The 20,811-nt window shown below is 36.7% G+C and overlaps 1 protein-coding gene across 1 annotated transcript; it reads left to right on the forward strand.

Moving 5' to 3' along the window:
• Positions 1-611: 611 nt before the first annotated feature.
• MAPK11 (mitogen-activated protein kinase 11) lies at positions 612-19,649 on the forward strand. The gene is made up of 11 exons (XM_018067992.1): positions 612-836; positions 1,699-1,757; positions 2,859-2,970; positions 5,293-5,322; positions 5,455-5,502; positions 7,882-7,996; positions 8,119-8,190; positions 9,800-9,879; positions 13,487-13,565; positions 15,008-15,181; positions 18,217-19,649. The coding sequence occupies exons 1-11, from the start codon at positions 681-683 to the stop codon at positions 18,288-18,290; spliced, it is 999 nt and encodes a 332-aa protein (XP_017923481.1). The 5' UTR covers positions 612-680; the 3' UTR covers positions 18,291-19,649.
• The last annotated feature ends 1,162 nt before the right edge of the window (positions 19,650-20,811 follow it).

The raw sequence follows: 20,811 nt of genomic DNA on the forward strand, positions 1-20,811 counted from the left end.
TGTTGTGCTTGTCGTGTCTCTCTAATGCACAAAAACCAGTGGGTCTCCCTTGTTTGCAAATTGTGACTTGTATATTTAGTGTCCTTTTCAGCAGGGCACCTCCATCTATGTGACATTAGACACATATGCTGTGTGTCAGCAGGATCTGTAGGCTGAAGTGTAAGACGTGCCCATTTTTCACTTGTTGCCAGCCTTTCCCAAGGAAATGGTATGGCCTTGGCTATGTCAACATCCTAATTTAATACCAGTTTTAGGGCATTATCGTCTAGCAAGCTAATGGTCGTGTAGGTAATTAATATTCCTAGACACAATGGCAGTGTTCCTCTAATTAATGAAGATTTCAGTTTGTTCAGTAAAAACAAACTTCAGAGTTCGAATCTCCGTATTCCCTATGAGCCTTGCATTGGAGCTGGAGGCTGGAGCTGCACTAGTGGAGCTAATTTTCTGGTTATTTTTTCTGCCATATTGGGAAGGGTTATGCAGGGATAAGTTCTGAACAGTACTGTAAGCATTAGTAATTTCCTAGATGGAAAACAAGGAAACTGTGTTTGAATACTCAGAGTTACTGCTGACTGGCTCCTTGGGTGTAGTCCCTGAGTAGAAGGTGAAAGAGCCCCCAGGAGAGTACAGGTTTCTTCATTGTATTACCTGAGAGCTTTGAAGTAGAACATGCCATCAACATGGACTTTTTCTTTTCCTCTTCCAGTTCAGCTTATGATACCAAAACAAGACAGAAGGTGGCAGTGAAAAAGCTTTCAAGGCCTTTTCAGTCACTTATCCATGCACGGAGGACCTACCGAGAGCTTCGGTTGCTTAAGCACATGAAGCATGAGAATGTAAGTGGACAGTGAGTTCTTTCCCTTAAAGTTTGCAAAATAGGCTTAATTTCAGTTAGGTTCAATCTTTTTTGAAAAGTATATGCAACTGTCTAGCTACCCAAGATACCTGGACCCAACCATCTGGACTTTAGAGGCTTTCAGTAACAGGCTGCATTTTTATTTTAAAAATATCTAATTAAATCTTGAAGATGAGGTTAATGAAATCGAAAACAAGTGGTCCTACTTTTCCCCAACTAAAGTAATAAAAGTATTCTCTTGAAAAGTATACTGTTGAAACATCTTGAACCATAAGTTCAGGGGGAAAAAACCCTGCTTTTTCTGGTTTTGGATTCTGTCAGACACTCTTTAGGCCCCACGTAACTGAGTACTGTTCTAAGTTTATGTGGTAAACAGTTGATTTCAGTGTGGTATCCACCTGCTTAAAGGTAATTTGATGACCTGAAGCCTGAATAAAATATGGTGGATTGAAAAGTATCTTGGAGAAAGGATGCTATAAAAGTTAAACAAGAACAGAACAAGAAAACCCATGAAATTGTGCATAATCTTAAGTATAACAATTGTATAAGACATGTGTCAGCTTTTCTGTATGGAGACATTACTTTTCCTGCCTTAATTTTTGTTTGTCTAAAATCTTGTAGTAATTATTTTTTGTAATTAATATAATTTTCTGTTGATCATGGATATAGCTGAGGTGATACCTGTATAGACCTATAGACCTATAATATTGTGCCAGTTTTCAGGAAGAACATATGTCATATTTTTGTAAGTTTCATCTCAAAAATGCTGAGTGCTGTCAATACTAATTATATACTGCTTTGCAGATTTCTAAAAATAAAATGTCACTTCCTTCATCTTTCAGGTTATAGGATTGCTAGATGTTTTTACACCTGCAACATCAATAGAAAATTTTAACGAAGTGTAAGTAAAACTTTAAAATCATTCTGACTAGTTACGAAGTAAGTACATACCACTCTGGTTTTAAAAAGGAAGTACATACATTTCTATTCTAATAGACTTGCAGCAGAGTTGACTTTGTAAAAACCTTTTTGCAACTTTTCCACAAAAGAGGTTGCAGGAAGATGGACCTCATTTTTGTACATTTTAAATGATAATTAATAAGATTATAAGTATATGGTGAGTGGTTTAATGCTGCATAAGTTCCAGAAAGCTTAAAACTTTTTCAGTTCAGTTGTGTGTTAGCTGTAGATTATCTTTTCACAGATAGACAGGATAGTTCAGGAATGCAGGAAAGTATTCTGTTGCTTAACTGAGACAAGGTAAATTCAGGCTAGAGTCCTGACTAACCTAGGATTAGATATATTTTAGTCCTACTCAAAGACACAATTTATGCTGAGTTCCTCTTGGTTTACGTAATGTAAAAGCTCTTAGGTTAACAATTTAGCAGAAGAAATAGTAATTAATCTGGTTTTGTCTCCATGGAAATTAGTGGCCAAACCCCTTTGACTCTGGGGAAAATTACATTAATAGGAACTGGATATGACAGATGCATACTTTTGTCCCAGTGCTGTTTTTTGAAAAAATCAACATTTCTGCAAAATTTGTCAAAAAATAAAACTTCCAGTGGGAACAGGGAGGGAAGTTACACCAAACACTTTTACTTCAACCAATCTAATGTTAATTTCCATCCTCCATCATCAGATATTCCAAGGCTTTGCAGGTCTAGTAATGCTCCCATTTTGGTCTTAAATGAGGCTTCTTCTTCATCAAAAAATACATTGCATCACTGGTGTATTGTGTCATGGAGAAAACAGAGATAAAAGCTTTTAATATACTGTAAGGATTTTTCTTTTTCATTATACCAAATCTCATAGCAGTGATTGCATTATTAAAGCTCATAGTTGATTTAAAGGATATAAACTGTGTTATTAGACAGAAAAAGAACCTACATGAGCATATGTAGATACTCTTTATATGTGTTTCTTCTAGAAGGATTTACATTCTGCCATTCTTAAATGAGGTGTGTTTCTTTGTTTTCTTCTCCCTGATTTATTTTCACAGGTATCTTGTGACAAATTTAATGGGTGCTGACCTGAATAACATTGTGAAGTGCCAGAAGTTAACAGATGATCATATACAGTTTCTCATCTATCAGTTACTTCGAGGTCTTAAGGTACCGGCTGAGTGCAAGAGTTTTAGAGTCCACAATCTAAATGTTGTAGTAATGACTGTTTCATTGCAATGACAGTACATAAAGACTTTTTTTTCATGTCTTAGGACTGCACAGGTAGCAGCAATCATTTGAGAAACTATCAGATAATTTTTCTAACCAGAAATAGACCCCCAAGCCTGCCAATGTTTATATGCATAATACATGTGAATACTCTTGAATGTTTAGATTAGTTCTATTTAAGTTACTATTGCAGGACAATCACTTGCTATATAGTGTCTCAAAAATTCTGAAAAATGTGAAATGGATGAAGAACAATATGGCAAGTAACTCATATTTTTCCTTTGAAAGACATAAGCCAGTTTGAAAAACCACAGTCCTGATTTTTGTAGAGAGTGCCACATAGATGAAGAGCTAACCAGGTCAGTTGGGTCCTTTGGGAAATGTCTGGAAGTAGAAATTTATCCCAGCCATGTACAGTGTTGCACAAAATCGCTTGGGATTTACTCTGCCCGTAAAGTCATTGTTTTCCTTTAATTGTACCAGTTTAAATTTATACAGTTAGATAACACAGGTGACTGGCAATGAAAATGCATCATGATTTGCTTCCAAAAGAATCAAAATATGTATAATTTTGCTGATGTTAAACATCTAAGTGTCTATAAACAGGTGAAGAAGTAGGTAATGTTTCCCTTTACTGGATGCTAAGTTTTTTCTCAGACCAGTATAGATTTTCCCGGGTATAAGCAAACAGAAAAGAGAGGAGTCAGCCGCTTTAGTAGCTATCTGAACAGTAATTGATATTTTAGACACGGAAAATAACTGTATGTTTGAAAGCAAGCCATGGTAAATACTGGTTCTGAAATATACTTATTACCTGATTTTCATCAAGTCACCTTGTGCCTGAGACAGTAGTTCTTATTCATGCATGCAAGTTTTGTCAATTTAAGTGCAGATTTTAGTGAATAAAAATTGCAAAACTGAGACCTTAATTATTTTGTCTCATTTACATGAGTTAATAGCTTAATTATGAAGATGGATTCTGGCATTAATTATCCAGCTTGAGGTTTTGTTTATAAGTCTATCTTTTGTGTCAGAGCTAAATCATAGTAAGAATTGTACTCTAAGTAAATATTAATTTCAGAAATGCACTCAGGTGCATTTCTGGCTCTGTTTCGAAGGGAAGTGGCTTGTCTCTTCTGGAATTGAAATTCCAGTTGGAGAACATTTGATCATGTATATCATGTATATCTCCTCACATCTATGCTGGAGTCACTGCAACTTGTATTCACACACCTGAGTATGCTTTGGGCTTGCTGGTGGTGGTAGGTGTGTTCAGCAGTGTGGAGCACAGGCTTTGCATCCTGCGGAAGCCGAATGAGCAATCAGTGTCAGTGTGGAGCTGCAGTTTTCCAGGCTTCTGAGCTGGCTGGTAGAGCACTGCTTGGTGGCACCGAGAGGAGCTCTTGTGGTCGTCTCAGCAGAGCAGGGGCACGGCCCCTTCTGTCACAAGCAGTAGTTTGGTTTCATCTTCATTGAGCCGCCCGCAGCTCTTGTGAGGAGCACTGAGAGGTGGCCTTGTCTTCTGATAAACAGTGCTTAGGTCTGGAACACGGAGAATGCCCTTGTGTTTTCTTTGGGTTTTCCCAGTTGCTATACAGATTTTGCATATAATCACTGCTCCTAAAAAAGGTGAATTCACCTCTAGAGAATGAAACAGAACATTTTCAAGGTCTTGCTGATGTTGATAAGTAATATGATAGATAAATTTGCTGTTAATCCTGACAAGGGAATGATAGGCGATGACAGAATAAGCTTTTCTCAATCTTCGATTTTAAATGTTTTATGTAAAATAGCAGAAACACTAAATAGCCATGGAAATACTGCTTTGAGTCTCTGCTTTGAAAGTGGACCTGAAGTAATGCTATGGCCTAGGTAGGTATTTTGGTCTCTTACATGATGTTAAGTCACCTTCCCATACTGTGACTTCACTGAGACACTAGCTGATCAACATGTTCCAGCTAAGACTGGAACAAATTCCAGATTGGGAAGAAATTTTCAACAGAAGAATCACTGCAAGTGCTTTTTTTGTGGTGGAATCTAGTAACTCATGGTTACCTTTCTTGAAATATCCAGTTCTGGATAAGACAAAACAGGGAGGTTTTGAAGTTTGACATACCTCTGATCTGAAAATGTGGTGTGACGTAAGTATTTTCTGTATATAAAACAGTCAGTCTCAGAAACAAAAGAATAAGACAAGTGACTTCTACCTCCCTTCACCTCTAAATTCAAATCTTACCTTTTTTTTTCTTTTTTGTCTCACAGTATATTCACTCAGCTGGAATCATCCACCGGGTGAGTTCACTCATTGGTGTAATAAAAATGAATGGAACGTGTCCCTCTGTGCATCAAGTGTGTTACTAAGAAATAGTTACAATATACTTAAAAAGGTTAAAATAGTACTTGACTAACTGTGTTCTGCCACAGGACCTGAAGCCCAGCAACCTAGCCGTAAATGAAGACTGTGAATTGAGGGTAAGTATCATGCTGTTGTAATGAAGAATGTTGTAAAAAAAGCTCTCAAGATGACAGTTTTCTGAGAAAACATTAGCTACCATTTTTATTTCTGAATCCATTAATTTCAACTGTTTGCTACTGTTCCTCCGCTGGCATAGAAAAACCATTTCCATGAACATGTGTTTTCTCCCAAATGCTAATTTAATATGAATGTAAGAATCTTTGCAAAATGTTCATCCCTATATACCCCACAGATGGTGGGGGTAATAATTAGCTAATAATAGCTAGTAATTTGGCCCATGAGTGAGTACTTAACTGAGTATATCTTGGAAGCCTGACCTGTGATATGTATCTGCATCTGCCATGTTTAGATGAAACCTTACAAAAACTTTCATTTTTATATCTGTAGAACATATAAGCCAAATTAAATAATGATGGCAAAAAATATATCAGTATTACCAGTTATAGGCAGTAAAAAACTAACCAAAAAAACCCCTAACCAACCAAAAAAACCCCTGTAATCCATGCTTCTCAGATGCTATTTTTCATATACACATCTAAATAAATACATCTCTTATTGTGTCCATGTGATACAATATTGCATAATAAGCATGAGACTCAGGAAAAGGAAAAGATGTCTTGTAGCTTTCTAAGCCTTTAAACCTAAGAATGAGAAATTTAGCATTTCACCATGACAGCCAGAAATGTCTTTCTCCCTGTTTCTAATACTCTGATGTAATCACTTTATTCCAGCTGTGAGGGATTTAAGAAAAGACTCCAAATACTACAAGATCAGCAAAAAATCACAATAGCAAATAAGAGTAGTGCAGTTAGGTTCTTGCAGATCCGGATTTGTGGTGAGAAACTGTAGTTCCTGTTTGGTTCAGTGACACTTGCAGATGCTCAGCAAGTTTCATTATTATCTCTTTAATGTCTTCATGCATATATGTTCAGCATCTGTGAAATTTTATGGGTCATCTGTTTCTGATCGTGCACTCTAAAATGTGTGCTGTATTTTTGTACTGTAAGTAAAGGAGATTTTTACTGCTTTTTCTTCTATTATTGTGCTATCTGTGCACCTCCCTGCCTAGCATTTGTTACACCACTCTCTGCTTTGTTTATATATATAGCTTTACTTCCTCAAATTATTTTTAATAGAACAAACTAGTAGATATTTCCAAGTACGAACAAAAACGAACTAGAAACAGAAAGAAGGAAAATGTGTTTTTACAATACTTGATAGAAGGGATCAGCTGTTAGGGAAAAGTATTGCAAAAACCCTTATAAATATAAGAGCATTAGTGTTTAAGCTTCACGCCATTGTTTGTGCCTCGTTTGCCTCATATTTTTTTCTTTCCCTATTTAAGAAATACATTATGCTTTTAAAGTATATTATAGATAAGGATGGTAATGTCTTATTTATATCTTAATATTTTTATTTAGGCTTTTCATATCTTTTAATTGGATTATAACAGGAATTTTGAATGAACCTCTTGAAATTTTCTTATTGCCAATGAAAAAGATTAGCCATCAGCTTAATAAATAATCCTGGATCTCAGCACAGGAGATATTCAATGGTCTTATTCACATTTTTATGTGAAGAGATGCTAGCTAGCTCAGATGACTGACTTAACAGCACTGAGGCTCAGATGGTACACTTTCACAGCAGACTCTCTTAGAGCTAGGGTCCATAATTAGTGGGGCATAGACTAATCAGAGAATAGAATAAAAAGCAAAAATGAACAGAAAAAAATCAATTGAAATAACTTCCCATCAATGTAAACTAAGCAAGGAAAAGCATATGGAGGGGAACATTTTGCAATCAAGCCTATCTGTACCTAAACAGAGCTCCTTTGTTACTTTGGTGTGCAAATTCTACCAAAAACAGATGATATATGATTTAAATCTACCTTTTTATGCAGAATATATGTTTCTTTCCTAGTGGCATTGGGTTGATGTGTGATTTGGGTAAATGCTTAGACATAAGAGGGAAACAACAGAAATTCTGCAGATTTGTGATCAGCTTGTGTGATCTTGAAATGGCTACTGGCACTTGCTGTTGGCATTTTACACAAATATTCCCAGTTGATAATAGCGTTTCATTTTTAATAGCAACAGTGCTTATTTTTAGCAAATGAATGTCAATGGAAAATGTAAAGTTTACCTTAGAGAACAAAGGGCCAGGCTCATTGTAGTGGAAGCATCTTTATGCAGACCCCTAGGCTACAGGGATACAGCAGGGAGAGCAGATGAGCTCATCTGCAGAGTGGTCCTGTTTTACTTCACCGATAGTGAGGGACTATGGTAAACTCAGAAATGAGAAATGGGGAAAATCAGGGCCTGTAACAAAAGTGAAAGGGGATTTTTAAAAATTATTATTTTATTTTTATTCTGTAGATTTTAGACTTTGGTTTAGCTCGACAAACTGATGATGAAATGACTGGATATGTTGCAACAAGATGGTACAGAGCTCCAGAAATTATGTTAAATTGGATGCACTACAATCAAACAGGTAAATTGTGAAGGCTTGCATTTTGCTACAGCTGGATGGAGTGATAGTTTTAAACCAAGAGGAAACTGTATTTAAGGGTCACTTTGATTCATTGTACACATTTCTCTCTCTGTTTTTGGCAGTTGACATATGGTCGGTCGGATGTATCATGGCAGAGCTATTGAAAGGGAAGGCTCTATTTCCAGGAAATGATTGTATCCTTAGTATAAAACTTAAAATGCAGCTACAAAAATACTCTCTAATTCTTCCTTTTTTTCCTAAGGAATTGAGTGCTTCTATGGAAATGTTTTTGAGGTCACAAACTGGTAAAAGAGTTAACAATTTGCTAATCTTTCAGTTCAGTGTGTATATGACAACTGAATATGAGACTCACTACTAGGATAAAAACCAGTAACAGATATTCCAACAATAAGTTACATTTATTCTTTGTTGTGTATCTGTATTTAAATAATAAACTAGTTACAACAGAGTAGACATCTTCCATGTGTAGATCTTATTGAAATAACACATGCTAGAACTGAAGCTGAGTAAAGGCACTATTTTTTCATCAGCTAATACGATTTTTAAAAATAGAACTGCTTTTAGGCTGGAAGTTCCTAAAATGCAAATGAGTTAACTTTTAAATAATAAGTAAATTAATTGGCCTACTGTGTCCTATTATTAAAAAAAGCCAGAAAGTTCCAGAAATGTCACAGGAGCAACAAAACCCTCTCTTTTCCGCAGCACTGTGCTGTGGTCCCTGATGGAGCATCAGGGATTTCCACTGGCGTTTCCTGTGCTGGCAGGAGAAAAAAAAAAAGAGATGTTGCTGAGGAGAGCAGTAAAATAATAAAAGAAAGCTGAAGAAAAACACATAGTAAGGAATGAGGAAACAACTGCATCAGAGGAGAAAAGCTTTTAATATGAGAAACAAAGGCACATTCTTCTGTACTAAATATTGGCATTTCTTGCAACTCCAAAACCCCTCAAAAAGCAAATACTTCTGCTAAAACTAAGCTATTGCCAGGTGCAAAACATCATGACGTTAGAATTGCCTGGAATACTGTTAAGAGAGCTTGAGACCAAGTCTCTCCGCTGACCTTTCTATTGTGTTCAGCATCATTAGACTCTATTGTAACCACAGGCATTCTCCAGGTGTTCATCATATGGAGATGACTGTCCCCCAGACTGTTTGATTACATGATACATGGTGTTTGGAAAAATCAATACATCTAGTTTTCAAGAACTCAGATTTTTCTTTTTTTGCTGTTATAAAATATTGTCTGTAGTTTTGTGATTACATCAATTTAAATAAAGCTGTAAAATAACCTTGAGTCTCTATAAAAATATATTTTACAGGTCATCTATGACAATGAGAAATGAACATTTTCAAAGTTTTAATCTTGATAACAATATAAAACAGATTTTTAAAGCTACAAAATAAGAACTTTTTACTCGCCAGTCTTAAGATTAGTCATCTAGCCCTGCGTGCTGTATCATACTAGACTGATCTTCAGAAATCCCTCAGATTGCTGAAACACAAATGTGCTATTAAGGTTAAGCTTAAGAATATTAAATTGAGAACTAGGACAGAAAAGCAATATTTTTCATGCAGCTGACGTACCTGACAGATTAATCTGGTACAGTAGAGAATTTGATACTCCAGGACTAGGCTTAAGCAGGTATGAATTTGTATCTTTCCATGGCCTGTGGTAGAATTTTCTTGCTGAATACTTTTAGACATCTTAGTTATGTACATGGAAGCTCATTAATTGTCTAAACCCGGAGGGACCATATGTTGTTTATTTCCCTGAAATAATGAAGATATCGATCAACTAAAGAGAATAATGGAAGTTGTGGGCACACCCAGTTCTGAACTTCTGAAGAAGATATCATCAGAACATGTGAGTTCACAGCTTCATTTGGTTAACTGACATTCTTTCCCTAATTGGCATCATATGTCACTGACTGTGTTACACAGATACTCTGATTTGGAAATGAGCAAACACCTTAAAATTGTCTGTTTTTTGCTGCTAGAATGCCACCATTAAAAAAAAAAAGTTCTTTTTGGAGGTATCCAGATCCCTTGACTCTCAGCTGGATTAATTTTAATACTTGTTCTCATGTACTCAGTTTTTGAAAGGAGTTAAGCAAATAGTCCTGATGATCATTTAATTTGTTGCTATTCTTATAATAAAAAAAATTCAAACTTATGCTCATCTCAGAGCATTATATTGTTGTTATTAAAGCTGATGTCTGTAATTTTCAGTTTCCATTGTTGTAAGGATTCTAAACAGAGATATCAGAATCCAATAATGTGTGTTCTGCATGAGTTAGATCCCTGATTTGAAAATCATATTTATTCGTCTCTGAATCCTTGCATGAGGTCTACTTCCCTGATAATATCCGTAGTTAAGAGTATGCTTTTTAAATCTGCATTTGACTTCTTTAGAATAGTAATCTAGTAAATGAACGATTTCTACTTTGTTTCTTTGCTAAAGCTGTACTTGAAGGATTCCCTGTAAGCAATAACCATGGATATCCTGCTGAGGAGTGACACGTGGTATTGATTGATAAAGGCAGGTGATGAGCACAGTGTAAAAGTTCAGATAAACAGGAGCACGCAGATACCTCCCTAGCTGCAGCTGTTATCTTACACCTCTTCTGTATACGCTTCAGACTAATACTAATAGCTATTTTTCACCTTGTGTGTATATTGATGGGTTTCCTTTGACCTTAGTAATGAGTACATTAGTGGGTTAAGTAAGCAGGAGCAGTAGGAGAGCCAGAACAATGCTATATTTCTGGAAGGTCCATGCATAATGAAACTTCATCAGCCAAAGCACAGTCCCAGAGGTTTTGGGTACCCAGCACCTGGGAATGGCTGGGCAGGAGGCTAACTAAGCATCCATCCTTTTGCCAGGGACTGCATCAAACAGCAAATCTCATACTGTGCTGTCCTAAGCATAGGTCCTTTTATAGTCTTGTAGGTCCTTATGTAGCCTTTGTGTATTGTTATTAAGATACTACAGTTTTTCAGAGTAGTGTATACAAATGTGTGATTTACCCACAACTAGTAAGATTCTGAACTTTTGATCATGGGATTAAGCACTTTAATTACTTACTGGAAATAGTATCTGCTTTTGTCTTTTAATTTGTTGTGTTTCAGAGCATACCTCAGTGAGCTACAGGAGTCCTGAAACTATTTGCTGGGACTAATTATAACTTTAAAGCACAGGGAGAATACAAAAACCAGGTTAATGAATGGGACTGCTGCTAGGTCACCTCTGGGCTGCTGCTGCCTGGTTAGAGGAGCAATGTCAAAGGAGCTGCATACCTTGCTTGGAGGTAATTGCCAATTGCAAGGAGGTTCCTTCATTGTAGCTCTTCTTTACCATGTAGTTTTGCCTTATTGTTTAGATATTTCTTAATGCAGCTTGCAGCCATGAACAATTCGTAACATTCCTCTAACAGCAAGGTCAGAGATTTGCTGAAATGTCGAGCCTATTTTCAGTTATAAGTGGAGGATTAAAGAATTGGAAACTGAACAATCAGCCACATGGGATGTTTCAGCACAAGTTACTGAGGTATTTTGTATTTCAGAGTAATTTAAACATCTGGATTCTGTTGGTTGGGTTTCTGTGGTGAATATATAAGCAGAGGGGACAGGTTGGTAAGTATACTTTGATAGGTCTATGTTGTTTTCAAAGGACTTCTGGGCAAGGTTGGAGGTAATTTTCACTGTATCTTGTTCAGTCATGTTTGGATTAGTGATATTGATTGATGTCCATAGAGAAACAAATAATCCACAAATCCACAGATATTTGTCATAAGATAAATCTACCTTGTTTCTGCCCTAATTTATAGCTTTCATGTGAGAATGTGTGATAGCTCTCTTTTGCCCTGCTGTTCATATATATATATATATATATATATATATGTATATATGTGTATATATATATATATGTAAACTAATGTCCTGGAACACTTAGCTCTAATAAGAGCAGCACACCTTGGCCTTCTAGGAGGTGTTAGCTGCCTTTATGAACCTTAGAGGCATAAAATGAGTGCAGCAAAGCCTCTGTTTGACTTTTAAGTGTTTAAACATCCTTCTCTGCCTGACAGGCTACAGCTGCTTAGAAGAAATCATCCTTTAACAAAGCCTGGCTGCTGTCAACCCCCATAATAAAAAGGGAAAATACTAGTATCATTTTAAAGAGTCGGGGATGTAATGCATAAACGCTTTCTTCCTTTAGTAAGACTCTGAAATATGTCTCTAATGGCAGTCTAGAGTTTTGTTAGAATATGCTTACATCTTACAAGAAGCAGAAAAAGTAAATATATCTGCATTCTTAAACAAGAACACAGTTTGAAAAGAGGCTTTATTATGTAATGATTTAAAATATCTTTACATCAGTTCGTCATAGCTGCAGAAATAAAGATGATGGCTGAGAGACAACAGTGTAGGGAACAGGATCTGTTTCCCAAGTGTGGTTGTAGGATTGTACAGGTGATATGTCACAGTATTTTATAGTCACTTCTTAATAGTCCAGAAGGTAACTCCACAATTCTGTTATCTCACTTGAAGCCATGGAGCTGCTTAGTATGAACCACTTTATTTCCATTGCTGTCTTGAGTAGGCCAAGGATGCTTAGTTAGCCTTCTGCAGATAGTGTCCTTCTAACAGGCTTGCTAAGTGAGAGAGACATCTGTGTAACACAAGTATGTTTTAAAAGGATTAAGGCTTGTTCAAATACCAGCTGGGTTTTTTTATGGATTTGGAAATAGCCATTTGCTTTTTTTTTAACTGTTCAATTTCAGAATTCCCTGTTCTGTCTGATCCCAACATTAGGACCAGCATTCAACCTTTTCTCTTGCTGCACTGTCTGCCTCAGCCTAGAAATTTGCAGCTTACTTAATGTCAGGCTCCACGCTGACCCTATGTGAGCTGTGATAATACAGTATTGTACTGTAGTATAGTACAGTACAGAATGCGGATCTGGCGTGCAGGTGGGCTTTTCCTGGCTGAGTTTGGATGAACCTTTCACAGCCACAGTGACAAGACAAACTGTTAAACATCTGAAAATCTATTCCAGGGGAATAGACTTTGGTTAGTGAAGCTACTGTTGAAAAAAAGGAGAGGAGGAAAGGCTGCAGTTTGAATGATACCATTTTACTGAAGGTAACTGGAAGATGATTTAAGTTGCAATTTCTGATTGAACATTACATGCATATGTTCCTAGAGGATATTTTGCAATAAACCAGTAAGCGCAGGTGATAACAAAAGTGCTAACACACAACCCTTAAGCCAAAATACACCTGCTTAAAACTCTCTTGCTTATTGTGCAGTATACAGGAGTGATTGCTTAAAACAAAGTCATACATTATGGTTTTATGTAAAGGTTTTCCATGTATAAGAAACATAATGTTGAGTTTTTTAGATTTAATGTAGTTACTATTGAGCAAAACTTAACCTCTCTGCATGTGGTATGTATATTGATTTTTTCCTAGGCAAGAAAATATATCGAATCTCTTCCACATATGCCTCAACAGGATTTGAAAGCAGTATTTCGTGGTGCCAATCCATTAGGTAAGAAATTCAGACTAATACAGATAAAATTTTTCACTAACACAGGAACAAAGCCTTCCTTTGCTATATGATCCCATATAGTAGTGATCAAACCAGTGAGAAGAGCATTGCTTAACCTTTCATCCTGAGACTGTTTTCCCTTCATGAAGCCTGTGTCTTTTGTTTCTGGTGGAGGTTATGGGAATCTCCTGTGGAAACGGTCCATGGATGAAAAGCAAAAGCCAGCTAATAGCAGGAATAAATAAAAATGTCATGGGATCCAGATTAGAGACATCACTTCTGGCTCAGGAAGGCCATGAGCTGTAAATGGCTGGCAAGCAGAACATACCAGGAAGCATAGCTGTTTGAATGATCCTTTTGAGTATTATTTCCTAGGAATATATGAGCCATTGTTGGACACAGGATACTGGGCTAGGCAGACCCTTGGTCTGATCCTGCACAATTGCTTTTATGTCTAACCAATTGGTTCTGCCTGTGCAAATGAGATGTTTCTGTGAAGCTTTTCTTGTGGCATGGCAAAGGGCCAAGAGTCACCAGAGTCATTTCCCTACAGCACCTGGTCAGTTCCATCAAGTGCACGTTATAGGGAAGTACTGTGAGTTAAAGTGTTTTCACAGAATCACAGAACATGCCGAGATGCAAGGAACCCACAAGGATCATCAAGTCCAACTCCTAGCCCTGCACAGGACAATTTCTTAATTCAATCTGTGTATTAATGCCAATTTTATTCTTACAAATATAGGTAGCTGTGAACACTTTCTTACAGAAAATGAGATTTATTTGCCTGAGGTACATAACAGCATGTTATGTATTAATATGATAAGGAAAAACTAATGCCAATGTTTATGAAAGCGCTAACATTTTTTTTATAATATTTTAAATAGTTAGGATAAAATTTCCATACAAAAATAATTTCAGCCTTACAGATATCTCTCATTTCTAGTATTCTTCAACGGTCAACTTCAAACATATTTTGTTTATTCTGGGTCCTGTAAAGTTGCTTTGGGGGTTTCATCTGATTGTTTCATTGGTGCCGCTAATTAAAAAAGTAATCTCACATTGACATTTTATTATTCACAAGTTACTTAACTTGATCCTGATCACTGGAAACTTAAGCACGTATTTAACTTATAAGCACACACAGATCTTTTTAGAATTAAGTCCTTGGATGCCTGAAGAGGTGAATCAGATCTCAAAGGGACTATTATGAACTTTTGTGCATACCACAAGCAAACCAGAAGCTTCCTTCAGCTCTGAAAATTGTACTCACAGTATAAAATCTTCAAAACTTATTTGTTATCTTGCCTGAACTTTGTGAGTTTGCCAATAATGTTAACTGTGTTTAGGGTGAGTGAGGATATACTGTGTGTTGACAGTTGCCTTCTTTTTTATTTCTAAATTATCTCTTCTGGCTTTGAACCGTGTTTCACTTTTTCCCTTAGCTGTAGATCTTCTTGAGAAGATGCTTATATTAGACAGTGATAAAAGAATTACTGCCTCGGAAGCGCTTGCACATCCATACTTTGTCCAGTATCACGATCCGGATGATGAACCTGAGGCCGAGCTGTACGACGAGTCAATAGAGAATAAGGAGCGAACCATAGATGAATGGAAAGGTATCAGAATTGCACACAGCAGTTAATACATGCAGCAGAACAAAACCTTATTTAAATTGCAGTTTTCCTCCATTTCTAACCAGAGGAATTTGAACTTCTAAGCCTCAGGCAAACAGGTCCCTGTATGTACTTGTGGGAGTGGAGGGGTGGAAAGGCTTGTGTTTCCTCTCCGGACTTTGCTCTCTTCCCTCATTCTATCATCTCCTCACTAGATTCCCTGTACCAGTCTTCAACTTAACTAAAAGCTGATGCTATTACCAGGTAATCACACATTCTGTTTTGCTTTTAGTTTTCTAGATCAGATGCCCAGCTGAAGTAAGTGTTCTAGGGCAAGTGACACTGTTTGGGATTCTGGTCTAGCCCTTTCAGAACCAGAAAGTAGTATTTTCCCCGTGGATGTGTATTTTGTTAATAATTCTTTAGGTAGCTAAGAAATTAGGATTAATAACTAAACTATGCTATTGCTCCTGTTTGAGATGAGAGTTCATGATTGTACTTAGCAGTCACACCCCAGAACCTTTCTTTGAGAAATACTGCAGCAATCTTTTATTAGTTAATTCCATGCTTGCATCATGATCATGTTGCACTGCAGTATCACAGAAGTAAGGTGGCCAAACGTTCAGTTGCAAGTACACTGAAAAGTACAGTCCAATTTCATCACTGTCTAATGGGGACATATTATGCTAAAAATGCCTTACTAGAGATTTTAAATTGAGAATAATGTTGTAGAAAACTAACAGTTTCTGTTTATCAATAAAGGTCTTTCCTTGACTTAAGATGTCTTTTATAAAATAAATGTCTTCTGTTTCTATTTGTATATTCTATAACTTTTAGTCTGGTAAGGTTCAGTAAAAATGTATTAGCATAGTGGTTAGGTTTATGATGTCTCCCTTGTCTTACTGTTGCCCTTCCACTTGTGCTATGTTTTATCCTGGGCATTGCAGGGGAGACAAACAGACTGACTACAGCAAATACATCTTAAAGACAGGTAATAGTGGGGTCGTGGCTCTCTATACAATAAATCAACCTCCTCAAGCCCTGGAAAGGCTTTTCTAGAAGTCTACTGTGTCTGTACAAACAAGGAGGATTGGCTGGCATTGCTCACTCTTTACACATGTTCTCTTCCGCAAAACCTGGCAGCCTCCAGCACCACCCATACATCTTGTTTGTTTAGAGCTGAGTTCAATTGCCTGCTAGACTTAAGAGTGAACTATTTCTTTTTTCCTTCTGCTTTTTCAGTTGACTGAGTCTTAAACTGGAAATTTTAACAATTTCCGAATTATGAAGCTGATTTCTGTTTGTGATGAAACTCTGTTCCTGAAATAATTTCAACGATCTTAGCTTAACACCTTCTAAACTGAAATGAGAATGTGAAGGTGAATTCTCTAGGAAGAGCAGTATCATATCATTTATCAGTACATTTATCATGTATTATTTTCTACATCACTGTCCTTGCTGGAACTACAGGTCAAATTCTTCTTTATAAAGGGGGGGAAAAAGGCTTTTTTTCTGTTCAAATTAAAAATCAGTGGCACTTGATCCCAAGAGATCCCAAGGTAAAATGATATTTCAGACACTTTGTCTTACACATTATGTGCTTCCTTGGCCTACACTGCACACTGCTGAGGTTTGCAGCCCAAGCTCATGGATTTCTTACAAAAGTGTTTAATCGGTTAGAAAGTATTTCAAAATTTTAGAGGCCAAAAGTATGCTATTCACAGTTGAATGCTACACATTCTCTTAGCTGTTGCTCCAGTTGCACATACCTCTGCTGAGTAGCTGGCACAAGAAGCAGGTAAGGAGCTTTATAAGCATACGATGTACAGCCAGTGAGAATAATTTCTAATACAGTTCCAGGTGTCCAATTTGTGATGACACTGGCTTCCTCCAAGTTCACTCAGGACTGCTCTAGCTCCTCCCTGGATCTGGCTGTTACCATATGCTATTTAATAGCTACAGCTCAGTCACTGAAAGAGTCTCCTAACAAGTCCTCTCACCTCTGCAGTTCTGCACACATAATTTGTTTCAGAGAAATCCTTCACTGAAAGTGGCGTGTGGGTCACTGTGCACCATGATACAGCATAACACAACCAGAGCATAAGCATAAGATTTTTTACTTACTTTTTAGAGGAGTTGTAGGTACACTTGCAGGTGTAGCAGCTGTCTCAGAGCTATTTAATAAACAAATTAATAGGCACGAGTTTGACATGATCTAAACATTACTGTTTGGAAAACAGAACCTGAAGTAATGCATTGTTAGCTATATGTTATATGTGAACAGGATAAGGTCTTAAAATATGGTATCAAACTTGAGAAATTACAGAAGAGGCAACCACTGACGACATATTCCATTAATGTCCAAGAGAGACAACACGACATGACTGTCAGCATGAAAAGATAAAGGATTATTCCTAAATCAGAGTAAAACAGTAGGGAACCCATGTTCTAGCGAAGCCCTTCTTGATGAAAATAGAACTGTTACATGCTTCTAAGACAAAAGAAAATTTTTTTCAGAGGACCTTAAAATTACATTAGTTACAGTAAAACATAACTCCCCACCCAAAAAAACAAGAGATCGTAAGGCATTAGCACAGAATTGCAAATGATTTATGTTGAAGGCAATTGACTGAGAGATGATAAAGAACATGCTCTACAGTTAAAAGTGGGTATTTGAAAACCTCTGAGTGCTTTTAAAGATTCCATTTTCCATTATACTTTGTCTTTTATTACATCATTTTGGCAGGTCATCTGACAGCATAATTGATGTTTCCATTTCAGGGCCTGTGTGTTTTAGTAATTAGTTGAAGGGGACAGTCATGTTGTACAATAACAGTATTTGTGAGTCTAATTTGCAATCTGAGGTTAAGAGAAGGATTCCTAGTGAATTCAGTCTATTTTTGGATCTGGACTCTTAAAAAGGCTGGAAATACAAACTGCAAGTCACATGAGTCTATAGAACTGTTTTATCTGGAATTTTTGTTTTTTAAGAGAATTTCACCTAATTCTTCTGTCTCCCTTACCCCCCACCTTTACAGAACTTACCTATGAAGAAGTGATTAGCTTTAAACCACCCGACTTGAAAATGGACAGCCTGGAGATAGAACAGTGAACACAGGCAGCTCTGTCTTGCCTTGCTGCACTATGAAGACTGTTAAAATATAACCATCCAATTTAGCCTGTGGTCAGATGTAGATTTTACTATCCAAAGATGTTGGAGAAGATGTGGAAAAGAAGATGAATTAAACAGAAGCCAGATGTTATCTGTTTTGGTGGGAGTTTTTTTGCCTTGTAATATGAATGTATTCCCAGCTCACAAGGGGTGGTAAAGAACTGCTTCATTCTGACAAAATTATGCACTGAGTTTTGTCAAGCTGTGTGGTCTGCATGTTTCATTTTATCAGTTGTACTGCCAAAATAAAGGTGATCTCATAAATTAATTTTAAAATTGTACATTTAAAGCATGAATGTATACAAACATAAACATAGAGGTCCATACAAGCAATCCTTTTTTGTTCCGGCATTTTATCTGTTTGTTTTCATACTATTCATAGTTAGTGCCTTTATAATGAGAGGGCGTGGTAGCAAGATAGACAGAATATGCCTATGTAGTCACATCTGTGGTGGTCTTACACATTTACTGGATGTCTCTCAAGCAATCTTAACACCAGTTGAAAGTCAGTAAAAATAAATCTTTGTCTTCTCTTGCCATCCAAGTGTCTGTTTTCATTATTTTCCCCATATACTTTTCCAATCTACACAATACCCATTTCTGAGATGATTTTACTTCCTGATGGTATTTCTAACGTTGCCATCACCAGAGTGCTGGTGAATTTGCCTGAGTTTACAGGAAGGTACCTTGAAGGTATTGTGACAGAGCTCTGTAGACTTGAGCAAGCTTCAGTAAAGGCTGTCACAGATGGCAGTGCAAGAGTACTCAGTTCAGTTCACAGCTTTGAATTAAATATTTCGCATGGTCTTATTTTTCTTCACATAATCCTTGGGAAAAAATTGCCATTGGAAGACATGACAAAACAAGGAAATTTAAGAATTTGACACGCTCTCATTGGAGTTTCTTTTTAAGCAAAAATTAAAAGGCTTTCCAGCTCTGAAAAGTTGGAAAATTAAATAATAAATTGCAGGATACACCAGATACCAAGATTTCTTAAAGAATTAAACTTACCTAATTTTTCTGTTGAAGGCATAATACTGTAGCAGGAACATCCTTTTGTCGCAAGGCCTCTTGTGCTGTACTGGCTGTGTCTTTCTACACACTTGTGGTCCACAGTTGTTCAGTGTTGTTCATTTTTGTGTTTCACTCTTGCTCTGTCAGAGTCTTATTTTGGAGGTGGCTTTTTATAATATTTAGGTTTTCTGAAACTTTTGTCATTAATATTCAATTGTATAGCTCTTACATGAGGTAATGAATTCTACTGCATTAACTTACCTTCCTCTGTATCTTTTCTATGTAAAAAGAAAAGCCTTTTCTTAATAAAAAAAATTAAAAAATAAAAAGTCTAAGAACTTTGATTTTTCAGAAATAGAAATAGGCATCTGTCTAGAAAACGGAATTTTCTCATTTGTGGACTAAGTGATGGTCTGCTTTGATAATGTTGCCCAGTTGTCCAATACTTGTATCCAGTGGAATACAGCCACTTGTATTCAACTTTCTGCAAGGCGTATTAATCTGAAAGTAAATGCCTGCATGGATTTCTTGTGAATCCTCTGAAGTGCTGTCTGGCCATCATTTCTTTGGCTTCCTGTGAAGCTGGATGAGGCCTGTAATGATCATGCAATGACTGAATTTCATGCTGACTAAAATAGTTGGAAAGGCTGTAAATCCTTAAATCGTTTGTCTGTCTACATAATGAAAATAATCAGTCATGTATTAGATTTTTTTTATTTGTTTGTTTGCCAGTTAAAAGTAGCTCAGTGCTTTATTTTCTCTGAAATCTGATATCGAGACTATGAGCCTGTTTTGCAGCTCCATACCAGCTGGAAGGGCAAGGATGAAGTAAAGAAATTTCACAAGAACTTTATGCACCCAACAATAATTAATTTAGTGTGGGATTTGTCCCGTCATTTCTTTAATCTGATTTCCTTGCTGTGAGGGTAGCCATTGGCAAATGTGTTTCAAAGGGTGTATAAAACTCTGTTGGCCATACCTCTGCTACTTGAGGTAGAAAGAAAGTTTTATATTCCTTACAAAATTTATTCTTCTGCCAATCCTGAATCTTTGTCTGAATATTTCCTTTGACATTCAGAGATGCAATTTTTTTGTAGGAGATAAATTATGTAGGAAGAATATGGTCATACCCACATTTAAACTAATCAAAGGTGACAGTAATGGACAACAATAGCTCAGTTATTTTTAATGAATTACCATCAAAACCAATAAATCATCTCATTTTAATGTCAAGAAAAACAGTAGGGAGACAGACATCTTTTTCCTAGATGTGCAAAATGAAGGCAATTACTTAGACCTCAAAAGCCACTAATTAAAGTATTTTTCTAGGGCAGGTAACCAGCTCCCTCATGGCAATCCAACATGGGACTGCTGTGTGGTAACTTTATCAGTTTACAACAGCAGGAGAGGGTAATTGGAAAGCCACTACCCCACTGGGACAGAAAGG

This window comes from Manacus vitellinus, unplaced genomic scaffold, assembly GCF_001715985.3.
Source record: "Manacus vitellinus isolate BGI_N305 unplaced genomic scaffold, ASM171598v3 scaffold_13_pilon, whole genome shotgun sequence".
Lineage (NCBI taxonomy): Eukaryota > Metazoa > Chordata > Aves > Passeriformes > Pipridae > Manacus > Manacus vitellinus.